Source organism: Alligator mississippiensis, chromosome 2, assembly GCF_030867095.1.
Source record: "Alligator mississippiensis isolate rAllMis1 chromosome 2, rAllMis1, whole genome shotgun sequence".
Classification (NCBI taxonomy): Eukaryota; Metazoa; Chordata; order Crocodylia; family Alligatoridae; genus Alligator; species Alligator mississippiensis.
Genome location: NC_081825.1, coordinates 249,611,540 through 249,635,500, shown reverse-complemented (window position 1 = coordinate 249,635,500; position 23,961 = coordinate 249,611,540). Strand labels below are relative to the sequence as shown.

The 23,961-nt window shown below is 40.2% G+C and overlaps 1 protein-coding gene across 4 annotated transcripts in view; it reads left to right on the top strand.

The window, feature by feature from the left end:
- The window catches only part of NOVA1 (NOVA alternative splicing regulator 1), a 233,031-nt gene that overhangs the window by 206,838 nt on the left and 2,232 nt on the right, over positions 1–23,961 (top strand). For all 4 annotated transcript variants that reach the window (XM_019496193.2, XM_059723013.1, XM_006266728.4 and 1 more), the window contains one exon: positions 23,121–23,961. This exon is cut by the window's right edge and continues 2,232 nt beyond it. In XM_019496193.2, coding sequence (XP_019351738.1) covers positions 23,121–23,961 — 841 coding nt within the window. The remainder of the gene's footprint in view (positions 1–23,120) is intronic.

The window sequence follows — 23,961 nt, the reverse complement described above, 5'->3', positions numbered from 1 at the left end:
CTTTTCCAGTCCTCTGGGATCTGGCCAGAGCACCATGAGTGCTCATACAGCTGTGCCAGGGGCCCTGCTATGACCTCTGCCAATTCCCTCACTACGCTTGGATGAAGAGCATGCCCTGATTTATACACATCCAGCCCCTCCAAGAGGTCCCTAACTAGATCATCCCTGACCCTAGGCATGGCATCATGCCCCCTAAACCTGTCTGTAATCCTAGTGGGGGAGTTGTCCTGGTCCCTGCTCAGAAATATGGAGGCAAATAACTCATTGAAGAGATCAGCTTTTTCCTTTGCTGCACTCACCAGAGTGCCAAGCCTGTCCTGTAGGGGCCCCTTGTTACCTGGTGCCACCTTCTTACTCCCTATGTATTTGAAAAAGCACTTTTTGTTCTCTTTAATTCTGGTCTCCAGCCCTAGTTCCGCCTCTGCCTTGGCCTTCCTAACCAGTTCCCTGCAATCACAAGCAATGGAGGTGTAATCCTCCTTGATGATTGCCCCTTGCTTCCACTGATTGTATGCCACCTTTTTTTCCCTCAGGCCCTCCTGGATGCCTTTCCTGAGCCAAGGGGGCTTTTTAGCACTCTTGCCCCCTTTGGTTCGCATTGGGACTGACTCCCTCTGAGCTTAGAGTATCATCTCCTTAAGGAACAACCACCTGTCCTGGACTCCCATGTCACTGAAGCTCCAAGTCCCCAATGTCTCTGTTACTAATCTCCTTAGCTCATTGAAGTCGGCCCTCCTAAAGTCAAGGACTTTTGCCTTACTGCTTGCTTTCACCACCCTGCCCTGGATAGTAAATTCCAGCAGACGATGGTCACTAATGCCTAGGTAGTCAAGCACCCGCAGATCCCTCACCAGGTCATCACCTGTGGCAAGGACCAAGTCCAGCAAGGCATTTCCTCTGGTGGGATTATGTATCTCCTGGTTTAGGTGGAGGTCCTGTAGGAAGGCTAAAAACCTACGTAAGCATTCAGACCTGGCTGACTGCTCCTCCCTGCAGATGTCAGGACAGTTTAGGTCACCCATGACAACCTTATCCCTTGTCCTTACAGCCACTGTGAGCTGACCTAAAAATTTCAGGTCCAGCTCATCCCCCTGGTGAGGTGGTCTGTAGTAGACACCCACTATCAAGTCCCTTTCCCCACGACCTCCTTGCATTCTAACTCAGAGCACCTCAGTTTGCCCGTCTTCTGAACCCATGCTGATCATCAAGGACATGTACTGCTTGTTAACATAGAGTGATCCCCCCCCCCCCTTTTCTCCCTACTCTATCTTGTATATACAACCTATAGCCTTCAATGTCTTCTGCCCAGTCATGGATAGAATTCCACCAGGTTTCTGTAAATCCAACCAGGTCTAGGTTTTTGCTAGCTAGCAGGAGGGCTGTCCTTATGAGGAGAAAACATATGCTCTAATCTCCTTATCAGAGAAATATATCCTGAAAGGGTGGGTTTATAGAGACAATGACCCAGATCCTATTCCAACTATTAGGCATCAAAATTATACATAGGACTCCAAATGCTATCTTATTCCACCCTGCCTAAGTATTTGAAAAACTGTGAATATAAAGGTGTGTGTGGTAATGCAGAGGACTGTTCGTTCCCTTTGGTTTTCTTGTGACTTAGTCTTACAGCCAAATGCAAATATGGTATGAAAATAAATTGTCCTGGGACTTAAGGAAGTTGGAATAAGATAGCTGTTAGATACTCATGTAACATTTAGCCATGTAATAAATAGAATGGGATCTTGTCCAGTTCCTTGCCTCCATCTATGTCAGAAATCAGTTTCTCTCTGTTAGAGAGGCCCATAAGCATCGATGACCCAATCAGGTTGTTTTGAGTGAAAGACCATTTAATTTCCAGTTTACAATGATAAAAATAAATCTTATAAAATAAAAAGTGGGGATCAATACAAATTCACTTATAGCAATTCTGTGGTAATTGCCAGGTTAGCCTAGACTTAGTTACAAAATAGTGATATGTTTCCCTAGACCAACAGCTTAGTTCTGTTAGCTTGTTCTGTTTTCTGACCCTTGTCAGGGAGCAGCATGTCAGCTTCTGAAGGGAAGTGTTCACAAAGAGTCTGTGTCTGTCAAAAGAGACCTTCATCACATCATAATGCCAAAAGTCTGTATTAGCATTTTGGGGTTATATAGTTCTGTTGTCCAGTCCAAAATAGTTGTTATACTTGGAAGACATCTGCTTGTTAATAAGATTTCTTTCCTTATTTAACACCAGTTTCTGCTAATTAACCAGTTTGGTTTTGGGTGTTGGGCTATGTCTATCATTAACTATCCCTTACCTTTTTTGTTATTGATTTTCAAATCTCTCAAATCTCAAACTTTGCATAAGTCTTTGTTGTTAATTATGTGGTTCCTGCTAAACCTACTTCCTATATTAACAGTTAAGCAGCTATCATGACAAAAGGGGGCAGGCTGCCTCTTAATATCATTTTCATTTTGCAATGCTAGAATAGAGTAAGGGGGATCATAAATCTATGGGATCCACTGATATACCTATATGTTGTAGAATTAATACCATTGCCCTTCAAATAGTCAGTGGTATAGATATAAAGCAGTAGTTTTCAACCTTTTTCATTTGCAGATGCCTAAAAAATTCTAATGGAGGTGCAGACCCCTTTGCATTGTAAGTGTTGGTATTCACATGCTTTTGAATGATCATAGTCATTTTTTGCGGCCCCCTTAGACATAGTCTGTGGGGTCTGCGGACCACAGATTGAAAACCATTAATGCAGAGGATCTGTAGCCATATGCCCATTTCATTTCAGCTGTCCGCAGCAATGTAAGTAGCCCTGTGAAGATGGGGAGCATGGTGCAAGCCAGAAAGTATATTACAGCTGGTTAATAGAATGGAGCTAAAGCCATTTTTGCTTTTTCTTAGTCGTACTGTGCTGAGCAGAACTTGGGAAATGAGCCAAGGATTACAAGTAGAAATTATGTATATTTTATATTACAAATACTGTCACACTATCATACAGGTTTAAAACAAAACCATATGGTATCCACCTAGATACAGCACAACGTTTATGATAATAAAATGCAATAAATACTTTATCTTTCATCATCATTTACTTTATATTAATGTTATTAGGAACTGTATATTAGTGTTTTTTGCTTATCTGTGTGCATGAGTTTGTGGATTTAATACGAAGGCTCTCGGTCTGATTTACCAAAATTTCTTTTCTTAGTTTCTAAAGGCAGTACTAAGGGAAACTACTTCAGATTATGAAAAAGCTGTTCAAACTGTGGTGCAGGAGTGGGGTTTAGAGATGGAGTTGGATTAAGTCAAATTAAGTCTGCAACAGAGAGACAGTCTTGTTCTGTGCTCTCATATAGATATTTGTTATTTATTTTGTTGCATACCTATTAGTGAGGTTATTGCAGCCATAAGTTTCTAACACTTAATTATTTTTTTTGTTCTGTGTTTGTACAGAATAAGAGAATATACATGCCCTGTACATGGAAATGTGTTTGCAGTTACTTGTTCATTCTTTACAGTTATTAGAATTAGATGAATAATGGGCAATGGAATATGCCCAAAAATGTACCTTCTGCATTCTATAGGTCTCTTTGGTCTGTTCCCTTGATGCTAAATATAATGTACCTTAAATTTCAAGACAAATAGGGAAATGTTAGAGTTATGTGTAATAATATGCTGATCTTTTTTATTTTTATTTCAGCTAAGCTTTCCAATTTTTTAACTGCAGTGAAAGAACAGTGATAAATAATTTACATATTTTTACATTTTTTTTTTTTTTTTTTTGCTGTTTTGTACCAATTGCTACATTGGAAAGTATTAATACCATAGGGCCATTTTGATCAATTACTAACATTATTGTGTGTCATATCTGAAGAAAGGCTCATGTTTACTAATAGAAATTAATGATGCATGAAAGTATTTATATTCATATTATTCTTTGTAAAACCATTTTTCATTATAGAATCCAAACTTGATGCTTAAACTTAATATTGTGTTTTTTACTCTTCATTTTTTAATTAACTCTGACATAAATGAACTTAAGATAAAGACAAATAATTTTTGCCTGTGTGGAGGACATATGGCCTCAGTTTTGCTTGGCAGAGAAGGCCATGACCAAGAGCTTCTAAAACGTGCTTAAAGTTGGTCTCTCAAATGTTTTAAAGTTTCTAAGAGTACTGTCCATGCAGCATGCCACTTGTTTTTATATGCCTAAATATGTCATTAGAAGCCTAGTTTTAGGCAACCATTTTTTGAAAATGATTTATACCTTTCTTAAAATACCTAAGCCTATTATCTAAAGACAATAAAGAGTCCTGGGTGGGAAAGGGAAACTAGTTTTCCTTTACCAGCTATCACTTTTTGTCCATAACTCAATTTCCTCCCAATGAAATAATCATACTTTATGCTATCTAATTGAGAACCGAGCTGTATATGTGAGTCCCCACGCTGCCTTTGTACACCATGCCTGTGATGCAATTGAATACTGTACAGAGAAATCAAACCCTCCCACGGACCAAAACCTATCAGGATAAATGAAAATGTCGATCCTATTTCATGAGAAGAGGTGTACAGTCATTTGTCTACAAATCATAGCAGTTGACTAGTTGGAACAGCCCTATCATATTTTAGTCAGTCAGGGAAGCTATTCTATCCTTACTAAAAGAACTGACAACCACCTTGAAGTAATGGCCCAGAGGTCGCAATCTTATTACAGGAAAGAAAAATTAGATTATCATCTTTCCTACAGATGGAAATGTGTGGGTTACATAGGTACTGTGGGATGCCTAGTACGGTTATATTTTTAAATTACATCAGTGCTGTAATTCTACCTTTTGGTGAGTGAGGCAAATTGTTCACAGGAAAATAGTAGAAGCAACCCTAAGTCTTAAATGTTGAGTAAATCCAGTGCTGTGTTCATCTCTGGGCTAAGATCAAATGACACTTGGTCCTGGCTGATCAGAAGAATATTACGCATATTTACAATGTATATATATTCATATAAATATAGCCTGGTAAAATTTAGGAATGAATTAAAAATAATTTTCTTGGTTTTCAGTATCTTTTTTCATTAAAGAAGTGTTCACTTTCCCTACATCTGCTTTCTTACCTTGTTTTTCTTGTAGAAAAAATTTTTTTCAAGCAACCATGTCCCAAAATAAGGAAGGGAGACCATAGCAAAATGTCTGTCACAGAGATTGTCCTCTTACTATTTCAGCTATGAAAATCAACTATTTTGAAAATATTAACATCCTCACTATTAGAGCCTCAAGAAACAGTGAAAAGTTGAGTTAAGCAAGATCTTCAAGGAGTCCAGGGAAATGTTAGCTAATGTCGCTCCCACTGAAATTCAATTCTGCTTCTGAAGTCAAGTCATTCAGTAGTGTCAAGCTGATGTCATTTCTGCAATTCATGTGGCATAGAGGTAGAACATCTTTTAGAATGGAGAGAAATTAATAGCTATGATCTCTGTATCAGCAGGGTCATATTAAACCTCTCATTTCACCTGAGATGGTGGATAGTTTTCAGCTCAGCACTTAGAAAGTGCTTTTTCTCTGCTAGAAAAAGAAATGATTCTATAGGAAGTCTTCTTTAATTGTTAATAAAGAAACATTAGATAAATGACTACATTCCATAATAATACCAACAACTACAACTACTGTTGTTGTTGTTTATGTGCAGTTATTGGTGGTTTTGTTGTCATGGTGGTTGTTGTTAGCTTTACAAAATCCAAATATACCTCAGAAGAAACAAATGTTGCATGGTCCTAGCAATCTTTTAGGAGCTGAGTTACAGTTGTATATGTCTGATATATTTCCTTGAGTATCATAGGACAAGTCTACAAAAATCCAGATGACTCTGCCTGATAATGGTTAGTAACTGTTGACTTTTAAATGGCAGCTATTTTCATGTAGGGGATGATATGATTTATCTTGTCAGTTTATGTAACTCGCTGGTCCTGATATGTGGAATGAATGCAGCTCTTTATATTCCAAAATGTATCTTACTCCTGAGTTCAGTGTCTGGGCTGTTAACTAAAAGGTATTTTCCTTTCCTAATACTCTATTATTTCAAACTTTTTAGTTTCAGACAAATTATTTTTTTCAATTGCACTACTGTTGTTTTTTAGTCTAAGCTTCAGGTAAAGTAAGAAAAAATATAATAATACTGATAACTATACTGGTGCAGAAACCATGAAAATTTAAAACTAATATCATTACTACTTTTAGATCAGAGAAATTCAGTGCACAACTAGATATCTCGGCTGTGAACTATGGAAATCCTCACAAATAGTTAGTTTGCACTAACTGCTGTGTCTCCCAAATACTTCTCCCTTCCATTTCAAAGTATCAAAAAATGTTTAGTCTGCATAACAGTAGAGTCACTGAAGGGAGGATGAGGGCTTTCCCACCGTTCATACAGTAGTTTAGGACAGGAATGTCAAACTCATCGGTGCCCTCTGAGCAGGTTCAGACCTTGTGGATCATTGTGCGCCAGATCCAGACTGCAAAGAGCTTTGGGGCCTGGATCTAGAACTGGCAATGGCAGCGAAGCAAGTGGCAGCACAAGGTTTAACATAGTCGTTGCTCCCCCTGCAGTCCCTCCACCACTGACCAGCTTCCTGAACTAAGCCCCATAGTTGGCAACTTGGCCTCACCTCTATTCATCCAACCCCAAATTCCTGACACATTTAGTCTAGGGCATGCTCTAAGAGAAGTGAAAAACCTAGTTCTTGTCCCCACTCCCTCTTTCTTATTCAAGGAGATTGAACCTGTTTCCAGATGCAGTGTGCCAGCATCAGGAATAGGGCTAGAGAGGACTCTGGGTAATACTTAACCGATGCTCTAGTGGTTAGAGCTACATCTCCTGGGAAACAGGTGATGCAGCTTCAGAACACCTTTGGATCTCCTTCTCCATTGCCAAGTGTCCTAGTTACTAGGCAATTTGCCTAAAACCAGGCCCTTCCTCCAAACACCAGCTAGTCATGTTTTTGCTGTGACTTAAACTGTGCTACATTCTCTGGAGAGAAGTACAATGAAAACATAGCTGCATGAAATTCATACTGTGGGTAAGTGCCAAAAAGTGCAAGTACATTGTATGTAAGTGCAATTTAGGTATGTAACAGTGAGCACATCTACACGTGCATGAACATGCTATTACTACCATGCTTTGGCTAGGGACAGACATTACACATAAACCAGTTTAAGTGATCAGAAACTGGTTTAAACCTGTGACAGAACAGATGTTCAGTGCACATAAACCAGTTTGAAAATGGCTGAAACCAGTTTGAGATAAACCTGGTTGAATGTAGTATCAGACTTAACTGATTTGATTGAAACCAATTTGTGCAATGTCTGTCCCAGACCCCTTGCTGGTTTAAGTTAAACCAGACTCCCCCAGCATCCCAGCATGCTCTCTGGATTGAGTGGGGCTCTGTGCTCCACAGCAGAGTTGGTCCCTCCCCTCTACTTCCTGGCTGGAAGGGGAAGGAGGGCTGCTTTAGTGCCCGCCTGCCCCCCACTGCCCTTGGCTTCTAGCCTGAGCCAGTATAGGCATGTGCCTGGTTTTATTTAGTCCAGAGGGGATGTCTGTGCATTTTACAAACTGGTTTAGCCTGGCCAGGTTAAACCATCCTGCAAAGTTTGAATCAATTCAGGCTCAGGTTAACTCAATTCACAGTAACCAATATTAATGCACAGCAGTGTTGGTCCACACCTTTTTAGTAATGCCAATGTATAGTAGACTAATTTTGCTGCACATTAGTGTAAAGCATGGTTTTTGCCGGGATGTGTTAATGTATACTAGAATTAGTCTACTGCACATTTTGTGTTTTATGTAGATATGCACCCTGTGAAATAGGATTTAGCCCTATTTCTTAGTGCTAAGAATTGAAGTATTTCTGCTGGATCATGGGACCCTGGAGACAGGTTGAAATGGTTTTATCCCAGGTTGAATAGTGTGATATATTTTTCTGAGTTTTTCTGCATTACTGTTAATGGATATGAAGTTAAATATAAAGTTAGATAAAATATTTTATAAAATATGCCTGTATCCACTGTTAGAAGTGTTTATACTAGAACAGTGATCAGTTACCACTGATCAGTTACCACAGACTAGGCAGGAGTTAGTATCCAATAACCTAGGCCTTAGTTTTGTACCTTAACAGTATTTGGTGTATTAACCATGCATCATTCTTTACATTCATTTTTCTTTGGGTTTTTTTTTAAGTGTTTAAACAAATTATTTCTTCACATTTTTCCTGTCCCTAGAATTGTACTAAATTTAGTTAAGGGGTGGGGTGAATGAAAATGAAATGATCACTCAAACTATTCCAGTTTGAAATCCTAATTTATTGAACAAATAAACAATACCACTATTTAAGCAAGCCTTTAAATGCAACATTCAACTTCTAAGCAAGCCCTGGCAATCAACAAAGTTATTCTTACACAAGCCTTCCAATGGATACCGTGAGTTCAGCTGGCTAGGTGTCCATCACCACACTAAGCTTTGTATAGGTGTTGTTTCTTCCTTTCCTGCATGTTGTTCTTCTCCCTCTGAAGTCTTTTTCCTCAGTCTTTGTTTGTTTTTGTTTTTTGTAGTTTTCTTCTGTATGTTCCATATGCCATAAATATCCACAAATCAACTTTCACAGTGGTCGTTCCTGTTAGACCTTAGTCTGCCACCTGTATCCTGCTATTTCGGACTGTAACCGCATCCTCTTTTAACTTTTTCACTGACGTGGGTTTTACAGAGGTCACTCTAAACTGTGACCTGCTTGCTCTGCTTTTACTGATGTTAAGTTATGTCAAGACAAAATGGCATTCCTGACTCATGGTAAGAATTTTGCTAAGGCATCTTTCGGGCTTCCGCTAGCAATGTTGTTAATAATAATTGATATGTCAAAAATCACACTTTGACCATTTTAACAACACAGCTTTAGTTACCTGATAAAGACCAATATATTGATCCATATTTTAAGTTAATATTCTAAAGTTTATGAGTTAATGATAAAAGACTTTTCATTATTGGAAGCTCATTTATAAATATTATTTCATGACAGTAATGTTCAGTTGCAAGATTATAATATGATGTTTGAAAAAATTGACAATCGAAAACATGATGCAGTTTTGACTGTCATTCAAAAATACTATCATTTATCCAACAATATGAGTTTCATAATGCATGCTTGAGTCCCGGTCTCACTGATCTTCTACACTTCTTCCCAACGTAAATGGTAGTCACAGGCACCAAGCCAACTGCAAGCTTTTCCTGTGTCAAATTTAAGTTTAGTAATCCCTTCATATTATCTTGGTATCAATTTGATTCATATACTCCCCTGTATACGTACTGAAGTTAATGTCATAAATAGACCTTTTGATTTTTAATATGCAGTTGTAAAGTTCTGTTTTGTTCAGCATTTTGCGTTTAACTTGAAAAGTCCTGTACTTAAAAGCCTCCATTCCCAAAACTGCCCTGGCTGCTCTGGTTCTCAGACTTTAGACCTCATGACCAGAAGGGGGCCATTAATATGATATAATTTGACCTCCTACATAACACTGATCATAGAATTTCACCCAGTTATGTGCGAGTCAAGCAAAATAATTTCTGGTTAAATTAGGTCCTGTCTATTAGAAAGGTTTTCTGCTGCTCTCATGCCACAAAGTAGCTATAAAACTAATGGATCCAGTCCTTGAAGGAGTTAGGTAGTACAAGAATGACACAAAATGCCAGAAATGCTATTCCAATCTCCTTTCATCAGATAGTGTTCCAGGAAAAAATAGACCTGGCTGAAGTGTCCCTTTGAGCCATGGGCAGCTAGGCATAATACTTACAGGTGCACACAGTACTCACAGTTGTTTTAGATGCATCTTTTTTTATTCCCTCTCAAAGTTTTGAACCCAGAACAGCTCAGCCTGTTAGAAACAGTCATAGTAATTAATGTTAAGGCCAAATCTTCCCCATTGAAGTCGATGGGAGCTTTGCTGGACACTTTAGTGGAAATTGGATATGGCCTTTAAAGACTAAATTATTTCCTTTTTCCAGATTGTTTTTGCATTGGAAGTTCCTTTCTCTTAAAAGGTTAAAATAAAAAAAAACAAACATATTTATATAGTGTGTTTTGACCAAAAGGATCCTAAATCACAGTACTTGATAACTAAATATTTTCTGGTTTTTGAGATGCAGCCATTTTCGGGTAGGACACTGGAAGATGTTTGTAAAATCCAGCAGATTAGAGTAGGAAATGAGCACTTGAAACAATAGAGGGATTTTAGAAAGAAAAACTATTCTGAATTTATCCAAAGGACAAAGAGTAGGTTAACATCCTACTCTTATTAAAAGTGCCATTTGCTCCTTGCTGACCACAGCATTTAAGACTTCAGCTTTATCTAAAAGACATTTCATCCTGATCACTCAAGCTATGAGAGTGATTTATACACTATATACACTATAGGTGGTGTAACAATGTGAAAAATCTTTTTTTGCTGTTGTATCATTCAATATGTAACACCAACTCATTTTTTTCTTTTTTAATTATAAAAAAGTGGGAGGTATAAATGAAGCTACTTGAACTACATTACACTCTCTGCAAATGTAATTTGAAACTCATGAAACATTAATGCATGAAGTATGTAATGTTGTTTTTATGCTACACAGGAAAAAAATAGAAAAGTGACATTTTCTTGTGTGTTATTAAAACTATGCATCATGGAGAGTTCCTCCCTCCCACTCAGAAACTTATGAATTATGTTTATAAAAGTGAAAGGACCTATACACTTATACATGTTGTTGTTGTTGTTATCATTTTGCCTGTTTAAATGTTATTTTATCAAATCTAGTTTTCCAGGCTGTGACCACAAATAGAACAAAACAGAGTTTAAATAATTCTCTATCAGCCAAAAAGTTTCACCTGCACCGACATGATACAAACTGTTTTTACAGAAAAAAAAAGACAGACCATGTTATGGTTAGGGTCCACACACAGCCACTAGCAGGCAAAGTGTAGCAGGTGCTGCAAGGACCAGGGAATAGTAATTTCATTTTATTAGGCACTACCACTTTTCACAGTCCTTTAGGAGGAAAAAAATCATGCATTTCCTCTTTCCTGAGAGGTCTGCATTCCAAATTGAAATAATCTCACCTGGAAGCTTCAAAAGGAGGGAAGGATGAGGGGGTCTTACCTGGTATTGGTGTCCCTGTGCTTGACTTCTCCAGCAAGGTGGAGTCCAGGTTTGCTTCAGCTCAGGCTGACCCCTCCAGCCAAGTACTATAAAGAGCTGGTCCAGCCCAGCCTGACTTGTGTGGCTAGGCATGCTCCTCCTGGAAAAAGAGATACACAGGACAGTACCACCTACCTTGCAGACCTGTTTCTGGGAGTGGCATGTGGAGTCAGACTGGGAAAGAGCATGAGTTCCAGCCACAACTGCTTTCCAATCTGCCTCTGCGATGGCACCTGGACCATGGCACCCTTTGAAGGGTCTTGCAGCACCCACTTGAGAACCACTGCCCTAAAGCAGTGAATGTTTTTTCTTAGATGGGACAGTCAGGCATTTGTCTAGTGGGCCACTTCTTTGAACTGATTAGAATACGCTGCATATTGGACCAGATCCAAAGCCTGTTGGAGTCTTTCAAACTCTTTCTGTTCATTTTTACGGACTGTGAGACTTTGATATACTTATAAACATCCCTCAGCAGACAGAATGGAGCACAGACCTTCTGATAGCTGTATCTCTGTATTGCAGTCCAGTAGGGTCTTTCTCACTAAACTTCCCAAACTTGTTTTCTTTCCCCCCAAATCCAAGCCTGTTGTCACAACGGTATAAGGATAGCTGGGTTTGGAACCAAGACAAACCTCCTGGTTCAGCTTGCATACAATGAAGGTATGATATATAAGCTTTCTCTGCCAGTCTGCTCAGATTGCAGCCAGTCTGTGCCTCTGTACAGCTAGAAGCTCAGGTCCCAATCAGATGAAGAGTTTTGAAGAAGCTAGCCTGATATTTTAAGGACTAAGAGGGTCAGAATCAAGATGGAGATTTGGGGGGTTAAAATGAAATTAATGGATATAGTATATGTAGAAATAAGGAAATTTGGCAATCTAAAATTGACTTATATTAGTATGAAATACATTTTCTATTAAGGGAAAAGACAGATTTATTTTGGAAAAGTAAGAGATTGAATTGTTTCAGTGTGGAAACTGACTCATAAAGTTACTTAACTAATAAGGTAACACTGGATAACATTCAAAGGGGTCAAAGATTTAAAACATTAGAGGATGAAGGGAGTTAGTTGGTGTGGTTTGGGATGCAGGTTATAACTAAAAGTACTACAGTGAAACCTGAGATAATCTGTTCTATTCAGTCATTAAATAATCTTCATTAAAAGTGATGAGTTACATTGCTCAGAACATTTAAAGCTAGCTTTAAAAAACTGTAGAAGAGAATCCTGCCAGGGGAAGGAGACCACCTGGGCGATCTACTTAAACTGCTTCTATCTCTAACTTCAATTATTCTATGTAACTGTGTGAATTCATCTCTAAAACTTCACTTTGTTGTGTAATCAGCATCTTTTGTTTCTGATACAACATAATAGCACAAAAGCATTTCCCATGAAATTCAGAGTTCCCTTAAAGCTCCTCTCACATTGTTGAGAGTTGAGATCAATCAGCAGTTCTCAGGTTTAGCTTATAAGTAATGTATATTTTTGTTGTTTATGCAAGTATTACTCTTGCCAAAGGTTTAAAAGGCAAGCTGATACCTTGTGGGTCTCTCCTTGAGAGTAGTCTTCGTTTATAGATTCAGTCCCTTTGATCTTGACTGTCTTTATTTGTGCTAGTGTAAGTGTAGTGTGACAACACAGTCATGCCCTTTGAATACATTAGAGACTACTATATGAGCAAGGATACTCATCTGGCAAAGACTACAAGATAAAGTTACTTATTTTTATTAAGTTAGTTTTATGCTGTATGCATCTTGAATTTATAGATCCCTAAAATTAGCAGTAGTTCTAGTCCAGGGCAGTCCAAGTTCTAAACCTCTGTGGACTACACACCCCAGGGACCACACCAGCAGGGGCTGTGAACCATGCAGATGCATCAGGCAAGCCCCAGTCCAACAGATTATGTAATGCGTGAGTGCGCCCGTCTACTGCTTCATGTGCCTGTGCATGCACCTCCCACCACCATTGCACAAGGTGACTGGATTCCTCTACATCTGAATGCAAACACATGTCCTCACAGGCACTGTGAACTGTGCCCCACTACTGCCCCTCAGAGGCTTGATCTCCTCTCCTCCCTTTGGCATGTGGTCCAGACTCACCCTTAGCACCCCATGCTGTCATGCATTGCCCAACTCCTTGAGGAAGGGCAGGAAGCAACAGCCAGGGGAGGGAGGAGGAATCTGCAGACTCCAGCTGCAGCTGATATAGCAGTTGAAGTGCTGGGGGGAGAGGTGGCAGAGTGAGAGCCCAGGACAGCAACTTAACTGCTTGCAAGGTGCATGTAGTCCTCTGGCTGCTAGTTGGACAGCCCTGGTCTAGTCTAATAAAAAAATTAAGCATTGTATAACTTTAAGTATGTGAGTATTCCCATGATTACTAACAGTCTCCCCTGTGCCACAGATTTTCTAGGTCACTGCATAACTTGTAATGAGGTCCTATTCTATCTCTTAGGTATTTAAGTGGACTAAGGTGCCTAAATACAATCATATTCCTTCCTGCTCAAGCCCCTGAAAACTGTTAATGTAGGTGGGTGAGTTATCCTCCTTTTTCTGTTTTTTGTAACTTAGGCTCTTCTGTAAAAAGTTCTCCCTCTTAGACTTAGCTCTCTTTCCTTCTGTACTAACTTGAAAGCTGTACGCTTCTTTCAAATATTGAGGATAGCCAGTATCCGCAGTCCTTTGCTCACTCCTTCCTCCTTCCAAGGGAGGGAGGGGCAAGCTGCCAGGGAGCCCTGTGAGGACCATGCCCCCTGTCCTACCAATCAGCTAAATTCTCAGGAGAGGGTCGCTGTCTTGAGATGAGAGCTTTGCTGGAGATCCAGGAGGGTTCTTGGCCTGGGAGAAGAGCCCCTGCCTGGTGTACTTCATCATTTTCACTTACGGGCAAGGTAGGTGAGGGGGACAGTTTTTTCCCAAAATATATAATATATTCCACTAGCCAATTGCCTGTCAGGAGTGATTGGGGTGTGGGGCAGGGAGGGACAGAGCGGCACCACCCACCACCCCATGCTGCTGCCACTTCCCAGAAGTGTGTGTGGGGGGTACTTTCCCTGCCTTCCCCTCTGTCCCCCTCAGCCCGCGCCACTGCTAACTCCAGGAAGCAGGGCCGGGGGGGGAGGTAAGCCTGGCCCCCCCCCCCGCTCTTTTCCCTCTGTCCCCGCCATCTTGGCAGCGCTCTGCCGCGCCTCTGCCGCCTTCTGTCCAGAATGCTCTTAGAACACACTGGTTGTTTCAATAACCAATCAGAGTGCCCCAGGAGCCAGTGCTGAGTTGTACTGTTAAAAAAAAGGAGTCCAAAGCTTTGTTGAATACTGTGGCAGCCAGTTGAAAATCACTGAGATGGATCTAAATTAAAAAAAAGATATGGAGGGGGCCTTGAGGCTAAAATGTTTGAGAATCACTGATCTAGCTGATGCCACTGAAGGGCAGTGGGGGAAGGCCTTTTCACTGCCTCCCCCCTCTCGACCACTGGTGTGTACCTCAGGAGGCAAAGGCAGCCCCTTGCTGCTGCGGCTGCTCCTGCAATCTCACACACCAGTGACCATCCCCATGACCCCTCTTGCTAGCCCTGGAGGCACGAGAGTTGTGAAGGAGATTAGCTGGACTTCAAAGCTTGGTTCCATTTTTGTGTCTGCCTCCCCACCCACTTGTGGCAAATATGCTGCTGGGAGTGTTGGGGGGGGGGGGGAACGGTCACAGGGGCTTCCTAGGGATAGTGAATGGTGGGGGAAGGTAGGATCAGCTGCAGGCTGGGGCAGGCTCAGGGTGCCAGACAAGGGAGGAGAGCATTTACCTCCTCATACAGGGGCATCTCACAGCATGCTTCTGTTGGTCTCGCAGAACACTAGTGTGCCTCAGTACACCCTTTGGAAATTGCTGTGCTAAGGGAACTAAGAGGCAGCTGATTGATAGGATAAGAGGGTGGCATTCTCCCAGGGCTGGAACCCTCTAGGGACTGCCTGTGGCATCTGCTTTTCATCAGCTGTCAACTAGCCCTCTAGTGCCCCTTGGCAGAAGAGCTCACTTTTGTAGCTATCCAACAAAGAGGCTGGAATACATGTATGCAACATCTCCAGGGTTATTTTCCTATAAGTAAGCATATTTGATGTTTTTTTACTGGTTTAGATAAAAGTCTGTCTATGGCCTTAGTCTCAAGGTTAAGATGATAGTACATTACAGAAGTAGTTAATGGGCTTTCAGGAATTCAAGCAGAGTGAAATATCATTGCACACAGTACCTAGTAGGGCCTGGCAAATGTTACATTTATTGCACAATTAATATATTAATCATGCCAATTTATGGGTCCATAAGATGGAAAACAACTGCAAAAATGTTATATTATATGTGAAACATCTTTGTGCCTACTTTTGCATGGTGCCTTAAATCAAATGTGTCACTTGTCCCGTTCTTGTGCTGACGAACAACTGATTGTCTGCATCAGGATGGTGGGAGCCTTGGCCCGGTTCAAGAGCTAAGGCTATCCTGGTCCAGATGCTGACAGTTAGCTGATTGTTGTCGTGGGGATTGGGGCAGCCCAGGTCCTGAGCAAGGCTGGGCTGCCTGGGGGGTCTGTAAGTGCTGAGCAAAGGGAGTGAATCTGCTCCTCTCACTCAGCAAGTTCAAAGCCACCCGCCTGGCAGCCCCATGCAGAAGACTTAAACTGTATTCTACCTTTTTGTATCCCTTCCCCTTCTGTAAAGCCAATGAATGAATAATATATTTCTGTGTCTCACCATTGTATAAACACATTAAAAACTTCTGGGTGTTCAGGTATTCTGGCAAAAGGAACCAGATAGATAGAATTTTAGTTCCATTTCCACTTGCACAAAAACAGTAGGAGATCTATGATATCCTTCTTTGAATAGTAGCTAGTATTGCAAATTAGAGACAAAAATGAGAGAAGAAAGCAGAAATAGATTTAATATTTGTATTGCTTTATATTGTACTGTCACATCGAGGCCTGGGCCCCATTAACCTGGACTCTGCACAGTTATATACAAAAAGACAGTTCCAGCCCTGAAGAGTGCAGTCTAAAAATATAAGTGAAGAAACAATTGCATACAGGAAGTTGACAGAAAAGTGGCTGATAGTAGGAAGATGAATATTATCTGGAGTAATGGTTCTCAATTTTTTAATTTTTTTCAAAGGAGATGCTTGCACCTTTTTAAGTTTGTTGTATAGCTATGTACAGTTTTGTGTCCTGAAAATAAAAAAGTAACACTTTGTCACTCTAGCCACACTGCCACCCCTGTAATAATCTAAATAACATTAATTTCTCTCCCTTATGCTGCTTTCCTATTTCTTCTTTTTGCATAGCCACTAAAATTCACCATGTAAACTTTAAGAACTTCAGTCTACATTTAAAAATGTTTATAGATAGAAAGGATTTTGGTTTTCAACTGTTGTATCAGAAGGCCTTAAATTACAAAATAAGGAACTTTTTAAAGCAGTGATCACATACGACAGTGTAGAGTGAAATTCTGCCTCCCCACTGAAGTCAAGGAACTTTTGCTGTTGATTTCAATGTACGCAACATCTCACCCATGAATTATTTCTTTTAAGGAAAACAGTTTTTGATATTGCAATTTTCAAGCCATTTGAACTTTCTTGCTTTTTACCCAATGTTTTCATATTATATACCATATTTACTTGAATATAAGATGACCTCCCAATAATTAGACTCCAAATATAGAAAATATATAAATTGGTTATTATTTTCCAGGTGTAGAATCTAATTATCAAAGTGTTGCCTTGAATTTATCCTCCTACCACTGCTACTGTGGGGAAAATAGTGGCAGGGAGGCTAGGATAGCTGGACCCTTTGCCCTCGCCCTTGCCCCTGCTCCCCTGCACCTCTTCCCCTTGCAGCCTTCTTCTCCCCCTTATTGCCAGATGCTCTTTAGGCTCCCTGAGCACAATGTAGAAGGAATGAAGTGAGCTGTATGTGACAGTAAGGGACAGAGAAGAGGGCAGAAGATGCAGAGGCCAAGCAGGGGGGAACACAAGATTGCTAAGGTCTGCCTCTGGCCTTGACCCACACTCAGGGCCAGAGTCAGGACTGCAGCAGGTGTATCCTTTCCCCCTGCCCCCCCTGCCCATTAATTTGAAATATAGGGACCAAAAACCCCCACTGACTTTACAATAAACTTACCCATAGTAGCTTGCATATATGCAAGTATTATGGGTAAGTTCTTTTGGAATGGATTCATTTTAACTTGTTGCCAACTGCTTAAAGTTTCAGCACAGGTACTCCATAAACACACTTTTGAGTAGGACTTTTGTATCTACTAATACATAGTACATGCATGACACTAATCCAGAGCCAAAAGGCAGACATCACATACTTCATTGGCTGAACTCCTGCAATCAACAACATTTCAAGCCATGGTGATCCCACAGCCCAACACTACTTAGTATGTGTCTGTACCCTAGAAACCACCCCCCACCCCGACAAAGGATCCATGTGCTAATTATTCCCCCGCTCATGACTGGAACCAGGTGTTCTTGTCACAAGTGCTGGGATCCTCCAAAAATGTATATGCAGATGATGCGCAGGGCTGCCTTGTCCCTCTCTACCTGGTAGAGGGCAGGGCCACTCTAATATCATGCAACAATCTGAGAGAGGGAGTAAAAAGTCTCTCAGCTACATAGACGTTTAGTAATGTTTGCCAGATATGGAAGACTTTTGAAGAAACAGGCATCACTGGTAATGGGAAAGAAATGCTCAGATCTGGGATTGAAGAGGAAGTCTAAATGTATTTGATGTAGTGATTCATCATGAGGTGAAAAAGAGTTGGCATTGAGGGGGCTGAGCACAATGAGCACTCTCTTATTTAGATGAGCTGCACTAACCTCACCTTGTGGTACATTCCCATCAGCATCTTTGCCTTGTGGCTAAGATCGAGCATTTTTGGCATCAAAGAGGGGCGGGGGGTGGGGGGGTGTCATGGCTGATTCTGGCCCTTCTGCTGCTGGCCTGGTATAGCAGTACCTCCAGACTCTGCCCCAGTTTCCTGTGGATGGAACATCTGCCCATTATTTTTAAGGGGCAAGAAAGAAAAAAAGTTCCCATATTTCCATCAACATTCTTGGCAACAGGGAAGGAAGGCTTGCTCTGGCCCCTCCAGGTGCTGGTCTGGTATTGCAGTACCTCCAATCTTGGTGCTCATTTCCTCCCGGGGGAGCAATTGTCTATTTTTTAAGAGTTGCACATAAAATAAAAAAGGTTCCCATAAGTGTTTGCCCAGTGTAGGCCAGCCGTTTTATAGACATGCTTAGCATAGGCTGCATTCAATCAACTGTTGGTTTCCATGACTGAACACATGCTGCTTCTAATGATAGTTGAGTGATAGACATTGGGGGGAGGGTAAATTTGATACGTCAAGAGTTTTCTTTCAAATCTTAGTGTGGAACCATCTGAATGCAACGTTTGATACATCTTTTAACCTAATTTGTGAAATGTACATCCAGAAAAGGTAAATTGTTCACCAAGAATGATTATCTAAAGACTGTTTGCCAATTATAACAAGTGATCAAGTATTTCTAAAATAAATTTATATTCAATATTTGTGCTACTTCAGCAGGTGAAAAATGTACACACTTTTTGTAATTATAGGGTCCAATTAATGTTATAGTTATTTTTTAATGAAAGTGTCATAATATGTATTAACCTTATATTGCTCAGTACAAAACAATTTTGTTCCCCCCTCCACATCTTTCATTTTGCCTTGAATATCTTACAATGTTAGAATGTCATTGTCACTGCTGAACTGAAGGTGTAGTATTACTCTGAAAAGTGAATATAAAAAAGATACTTTGTCACTCAGCAAATCTACTTGCTTTGTATATTTGTGTAGTCAGAGATCCATCTTCTCACTTCTGACTAAAATAAAGAAATACAGCTTTTTTACAGTTAATCCTGCAAATTAAATCTAATGGTACTAGAGCTTACTGGATTCAGAGTAATTAAAATAAATTCCAATTACAGGAGTATGTGTATAATATCACTAACTTCAAATTGGGTGTCAGTGTCACCTGCACAATCCACTTACAACAATAATGTTGTGACTGAGAGCAGGATTCTGTCTGAAGAACTTCTAACATTGGTAATAATGCAAAAATCTAGAATGAATTCAGTTTGTCTTACAGATTCCAGGCTTATTTTGTAGAGCTGGAAAATGGAAAAAGCAATTACAAAAAAAAATGTATATGGAATTCCTCAATGCTACTTACAGATTAGTTCTCACTTTTCAGAGTGAAATAGCACTTAAAAGTGAATAAAGTACCCCTGAAACATATCTGTATAAAGCTTGAAAATTGCCAATGCAAAGGTAGAAAATTCCTATAAAAAGTTTCTATTTTTTGTCTTAAAGAAATACAACATCAGGCTAATTGAGTAGTTCCAAATCAGACTATGAAAGGAAAAATCGCTTGTGAAGATTCACCGACAGCTTATGAAGTATGAAACATGTTGATGTATTTAAAAACAGACTTAAAAAAACAGCTAGACTTAGATACTGGGTATGCAAATAGTAAAACACTCACAACTGAAACATGCTCATAAAATGTATCTAAACGAACCTAATTTCTTATAAGAATCTAGAAGCTTTACTAGCATCTAATGAAGGCCTAAAAATGTTCAAATGGGCACATCTACATGTGCATTAATGTACTTTAGTTAATGTGCATTAAATCTAGTACCTCCATTGTGAGGTACTAGGAAAATGTGCATTAACTAAATCACACCATTTTTAAGTAACACGTAATGCACAATTAGCCTATTTAATGCACTTTAAGTAAATACCGTGGTGTTTTACATGATGCTTTTGTGCATATTAAAGCGCATGTGTAGACTTGCCAATATGTAGGATTTTGTTCTGGCTTTTGTTTGTTTGGGTTTTGAGGTGCCTTTGTTAGTATAGTTTTTTGTTTACATCCTTCATTTTTAGAGGTACACCGATACATCAGTCCAATATAAGATTGGCACTGATATAAAGAAAATTTTCTGTATCAGAAATAGGCCTAATGCAGCTGATAATTTGTCTGATAAATGCCCGTGCATGTGCGCAGCCTCAGTGCAGCACATAGGCAGTAAGGAGCAGAGCCAGCAGCATGAAGAGCTGCGCACAGCTGGTAAGTCTGGTGTGGTGGAAGGGGAGGAGTGTAGGGGGACAGTTCAGGCCTCCACAGTGAGGGAGGATGTGGGGTTTGGGTTAGGGCTGCCCGGCTGGGGCAGGCATGGGATGGAGGAATGGCTCGTCAGGAGATGCAGGAAGGGAATGGGGGGGCTGCTACTGCTGCTGCACACAGCTCATCCAGTGCTTGTCTGGCAGCTCCTGCTGCTGCTCCCACTACTCGTAGTGGAGTGCATGGGGGGGGGCGGGCATGTGACCCCAGATCAGCGCAGGTTGGGGCTGTTCCTGGCCGGGCAGGTCCGTGGGCACATGCATCCCCCCCATGCCCTCCTGGACAAGTGGCAGGAGCCACCAGATGAGCACCAGACAAGCCGCATGCAATGGCTGGAGCCACCCACCCCGCCTTCCTGCGCCCCCTCTCCCGATGAGCTGTGCCTCTGTCCCACACCCACCCCGGCCCCAACCCAAAACTGCAGTGTGCCCCACTTGCGGCTCTGTCCTGTGCCCCTCCCCTCCCCAGCTGGTCAGCCCCTGCCCCAGCTCCATTCCCTCCCTCACCACAGGGGTCTTGATCTGCCCCCCCCGCCCTTCCCTTCCCTTTCATCACACCAGACTTACCAGCTGGGTGCAAGCTGAAGAGCTGTGTATCAGAAATCAGATCAGTATTGGCCAATATACCTCCTTAAAAATTGGCTATTGGTATCGGCCCCCAAAATCTCTATCGGTGTACCCCATTCATTTTTATTCCATGATATCTTAGTTACTTAACAAATCCTCCTTTGTTGTAATACTTCAGAGTGCAAAGGAGCTTCTAGTATGTCATAAATCACTTGCATGAGGAAGGTGGGGGGGGAGCTGGTATGTCACAAATCCATAAACCTTTAAAATCATCCCGTATACTAAAAGAAATGCCACTTCATTGAGTCTTTCTGGTTGACTGTGTTCCTGCAACAGCCTATAGGTTTAGATTTTAGGATATCAAAACAAAAATAAGTTCAGCTAAACAATGTGTATTTATAATACTAAGCAACTATGTAGTGTGTTATATCTCTAGGTTCCAAATCATGTTTCAGATGTGAATATGTTCATTTATAGAGGGAAATCAAGTCAGAGAGCAGTTCATTGACTTGACTGAAGTCACACAGCATGTTAGTGATATCAGCTAGAATAAAACTAAGGGGTTCTCTGTTCCCTTAGCTTCTCCCTACATAATGAAATGGTTCTTGATATTTAGCAGCTTTTTTACCTAACTTGTTTTGGTTTGTGTGGTTTGTTTGTTTTTTTTAATAAAACATTTACAGGTCACTTTCAGCATAAGTAAGAGTCTAAAGCTTTTGTTTTATTTAATTTTCCATAACTTTTTGTTGTGATACAGAAGAACACTGCTGAAATATAACTGAAATTATAACAAGTTAGGAATTTCAAATGTGAGGGGGAAACCCCCCCCAGAAATGAGTCTGTCATTTTAAATTACTGTTTTGATTGTGCATGTGTTATACATTGGAAAATATTAACCATTCATTCTCCATTTCAGAAATGTATTGGACTTTTAATATTTTTTTAAATGTTTGCCTTGGCTCTGATGCATTATAACAATAGGAGACTGGTTATCTATAAATACCTTAAACAGATGGATGGATAGACTAGAAAAAGCTTATTTGTTTGAAAATTAGCTGTTTTAAATAAGAATAAGAAGTTGGTAAAGCCAGTACAATGAAAATCACTTTAAAAATTAAATATTTGTATATTAACACATTTTTATTGATGATGAGATTGGTATGACAGATTTTGGTAACCTGTTATCCCCAACTTTCTGTTGACTGTTACTTCTTTGGATTGATGAGTAAATGGCTATCATCTTGCCAGTGGGTATATATATTTGTGTAGAGAAGTTGTAAAGTGAATACAATACTGAAAGACATTTTTAAAAAGATGTGTATTATAAGACAAAGAGACACTCATATATAAACTATGTCTAATTTATAAGTATCTTGGTCTGAGTTTCAAAGCACAGCAATGTTAATAAATCTATTGAAGTTAGTGAAGTTACATCAGTGTAGAACTTCTTTAAATGAAAGTAAAATAAGCTTTTTTCGGGAAAGCTTTGAAGACATTTCAGAAGTAGTAAAACATGTAAAAATGGCATACTGTACTCATTAAACAAATTTTATCTTCAAGTGTGCCTTCAGAGTGGTGCAGTTACATTCATATAGTATGAATATTATGTTATACTACATAACACTGCTATATAGTTGTGAGAATAAAAGTATGAACAATTAATATTATGTTGTATTTGAAGCCAAACATATTATTTAATATTCCTTTCTATATTTTGTCTAGCATTTATGATCATGATGGTGTTTAAATTTATAAAGAAAGGGACATTAGACAAATTGTCAGGGAGGTTGGTCTGCTATATTAAACTGGAAGAAAACATACATGAAAATGTTCAGTTAGATATGATCTCAGATATTCCTTCCTCACTAACTTAATATCTTCATTTGTTTAAATCTCTTGGTCTGAAATGTGCTAAGTTAAAGTGTTTTGTGGAATGGTTTCTATTACTTTAGATATCCTTTGTATTGTACATGTAAAACTATTGCAAAGCATTAAATGGTTTAATGAGCTACACTTTTATTACTCATGATTTTTTTAACCACTTTCCTTAAAATGTAGTTAACTAATTTGCTTCATTTTTCCTGCCTGTTATAGGTAGCAAAGTATTATAGTATATATGCACAAAGCAGAAGTATTATTTATATATATTTTTTTTAATTACAGGTAAAGATTATAGTCCCCAACAGCACAGCAGGTCTGATAATAGGGAAGGGAGGTGCTACAGTGAAGGCTATAATGGAGCAGTCAGGGGCTTGGGTGCAGCTTTCTCAGAAACCTGATGGGATCAACTTGCAAGAGAGGGTTGTCACTGTGAGTGGAGAACCTGAACAAAACCGAAAAGCTGTTGAACTTATCATCCAGAAGATACAAGAGGATCCACAGAGTGGCAGCTGTCTCAATATCAGTTATGCCAATGTCACAGGTCCAGTGGCCAATTCCAATCCAACCGGATCTCCTTATGCAAACACTGCTGAAGTGTTACCAACTGCTGCAGCTGCTGCAGGGCTATTAGGACATGCTAACCTTGCTGGAGTGGCAGCCTTTCCAGCAGTTTTATCTGGCTTTACAGGCAATGACCTGGTGGCCATCACCTCTGCACTTAATACATTAGCCAGCTATGGATATAATCTCAATACATTAGGTTTAGGCCTAAGTCAGGCAGCAGCTACAGGGGCTTTGGCTGCAGCAGCTGCCAGTGCCAACCCAGCAGCAGCAGCAGCCAATTTGTTGGCCACCTATGCGAGTGAAGCCTCAGCCAGTGGCAGCACTGCTGGTGGTACGGCGGGGACATTTGCATTAGGTAGCCTGGCTGCTGCTACTGCTGCAACCAATGGATATTTTGGAGCTGCTTCTCCCCTAGCTGCCAGTGCCATCCTAGGAACAGAAAAATCCACAGATGGATCAAAGGATGTAGTCGAAATAGCAGTGCCAGAAAACTTAGTTGGTGCAATACTTGGAAAAGGAGGGAAAACATTAGTTGAATACCAGGAGTTGACTGGTGCAA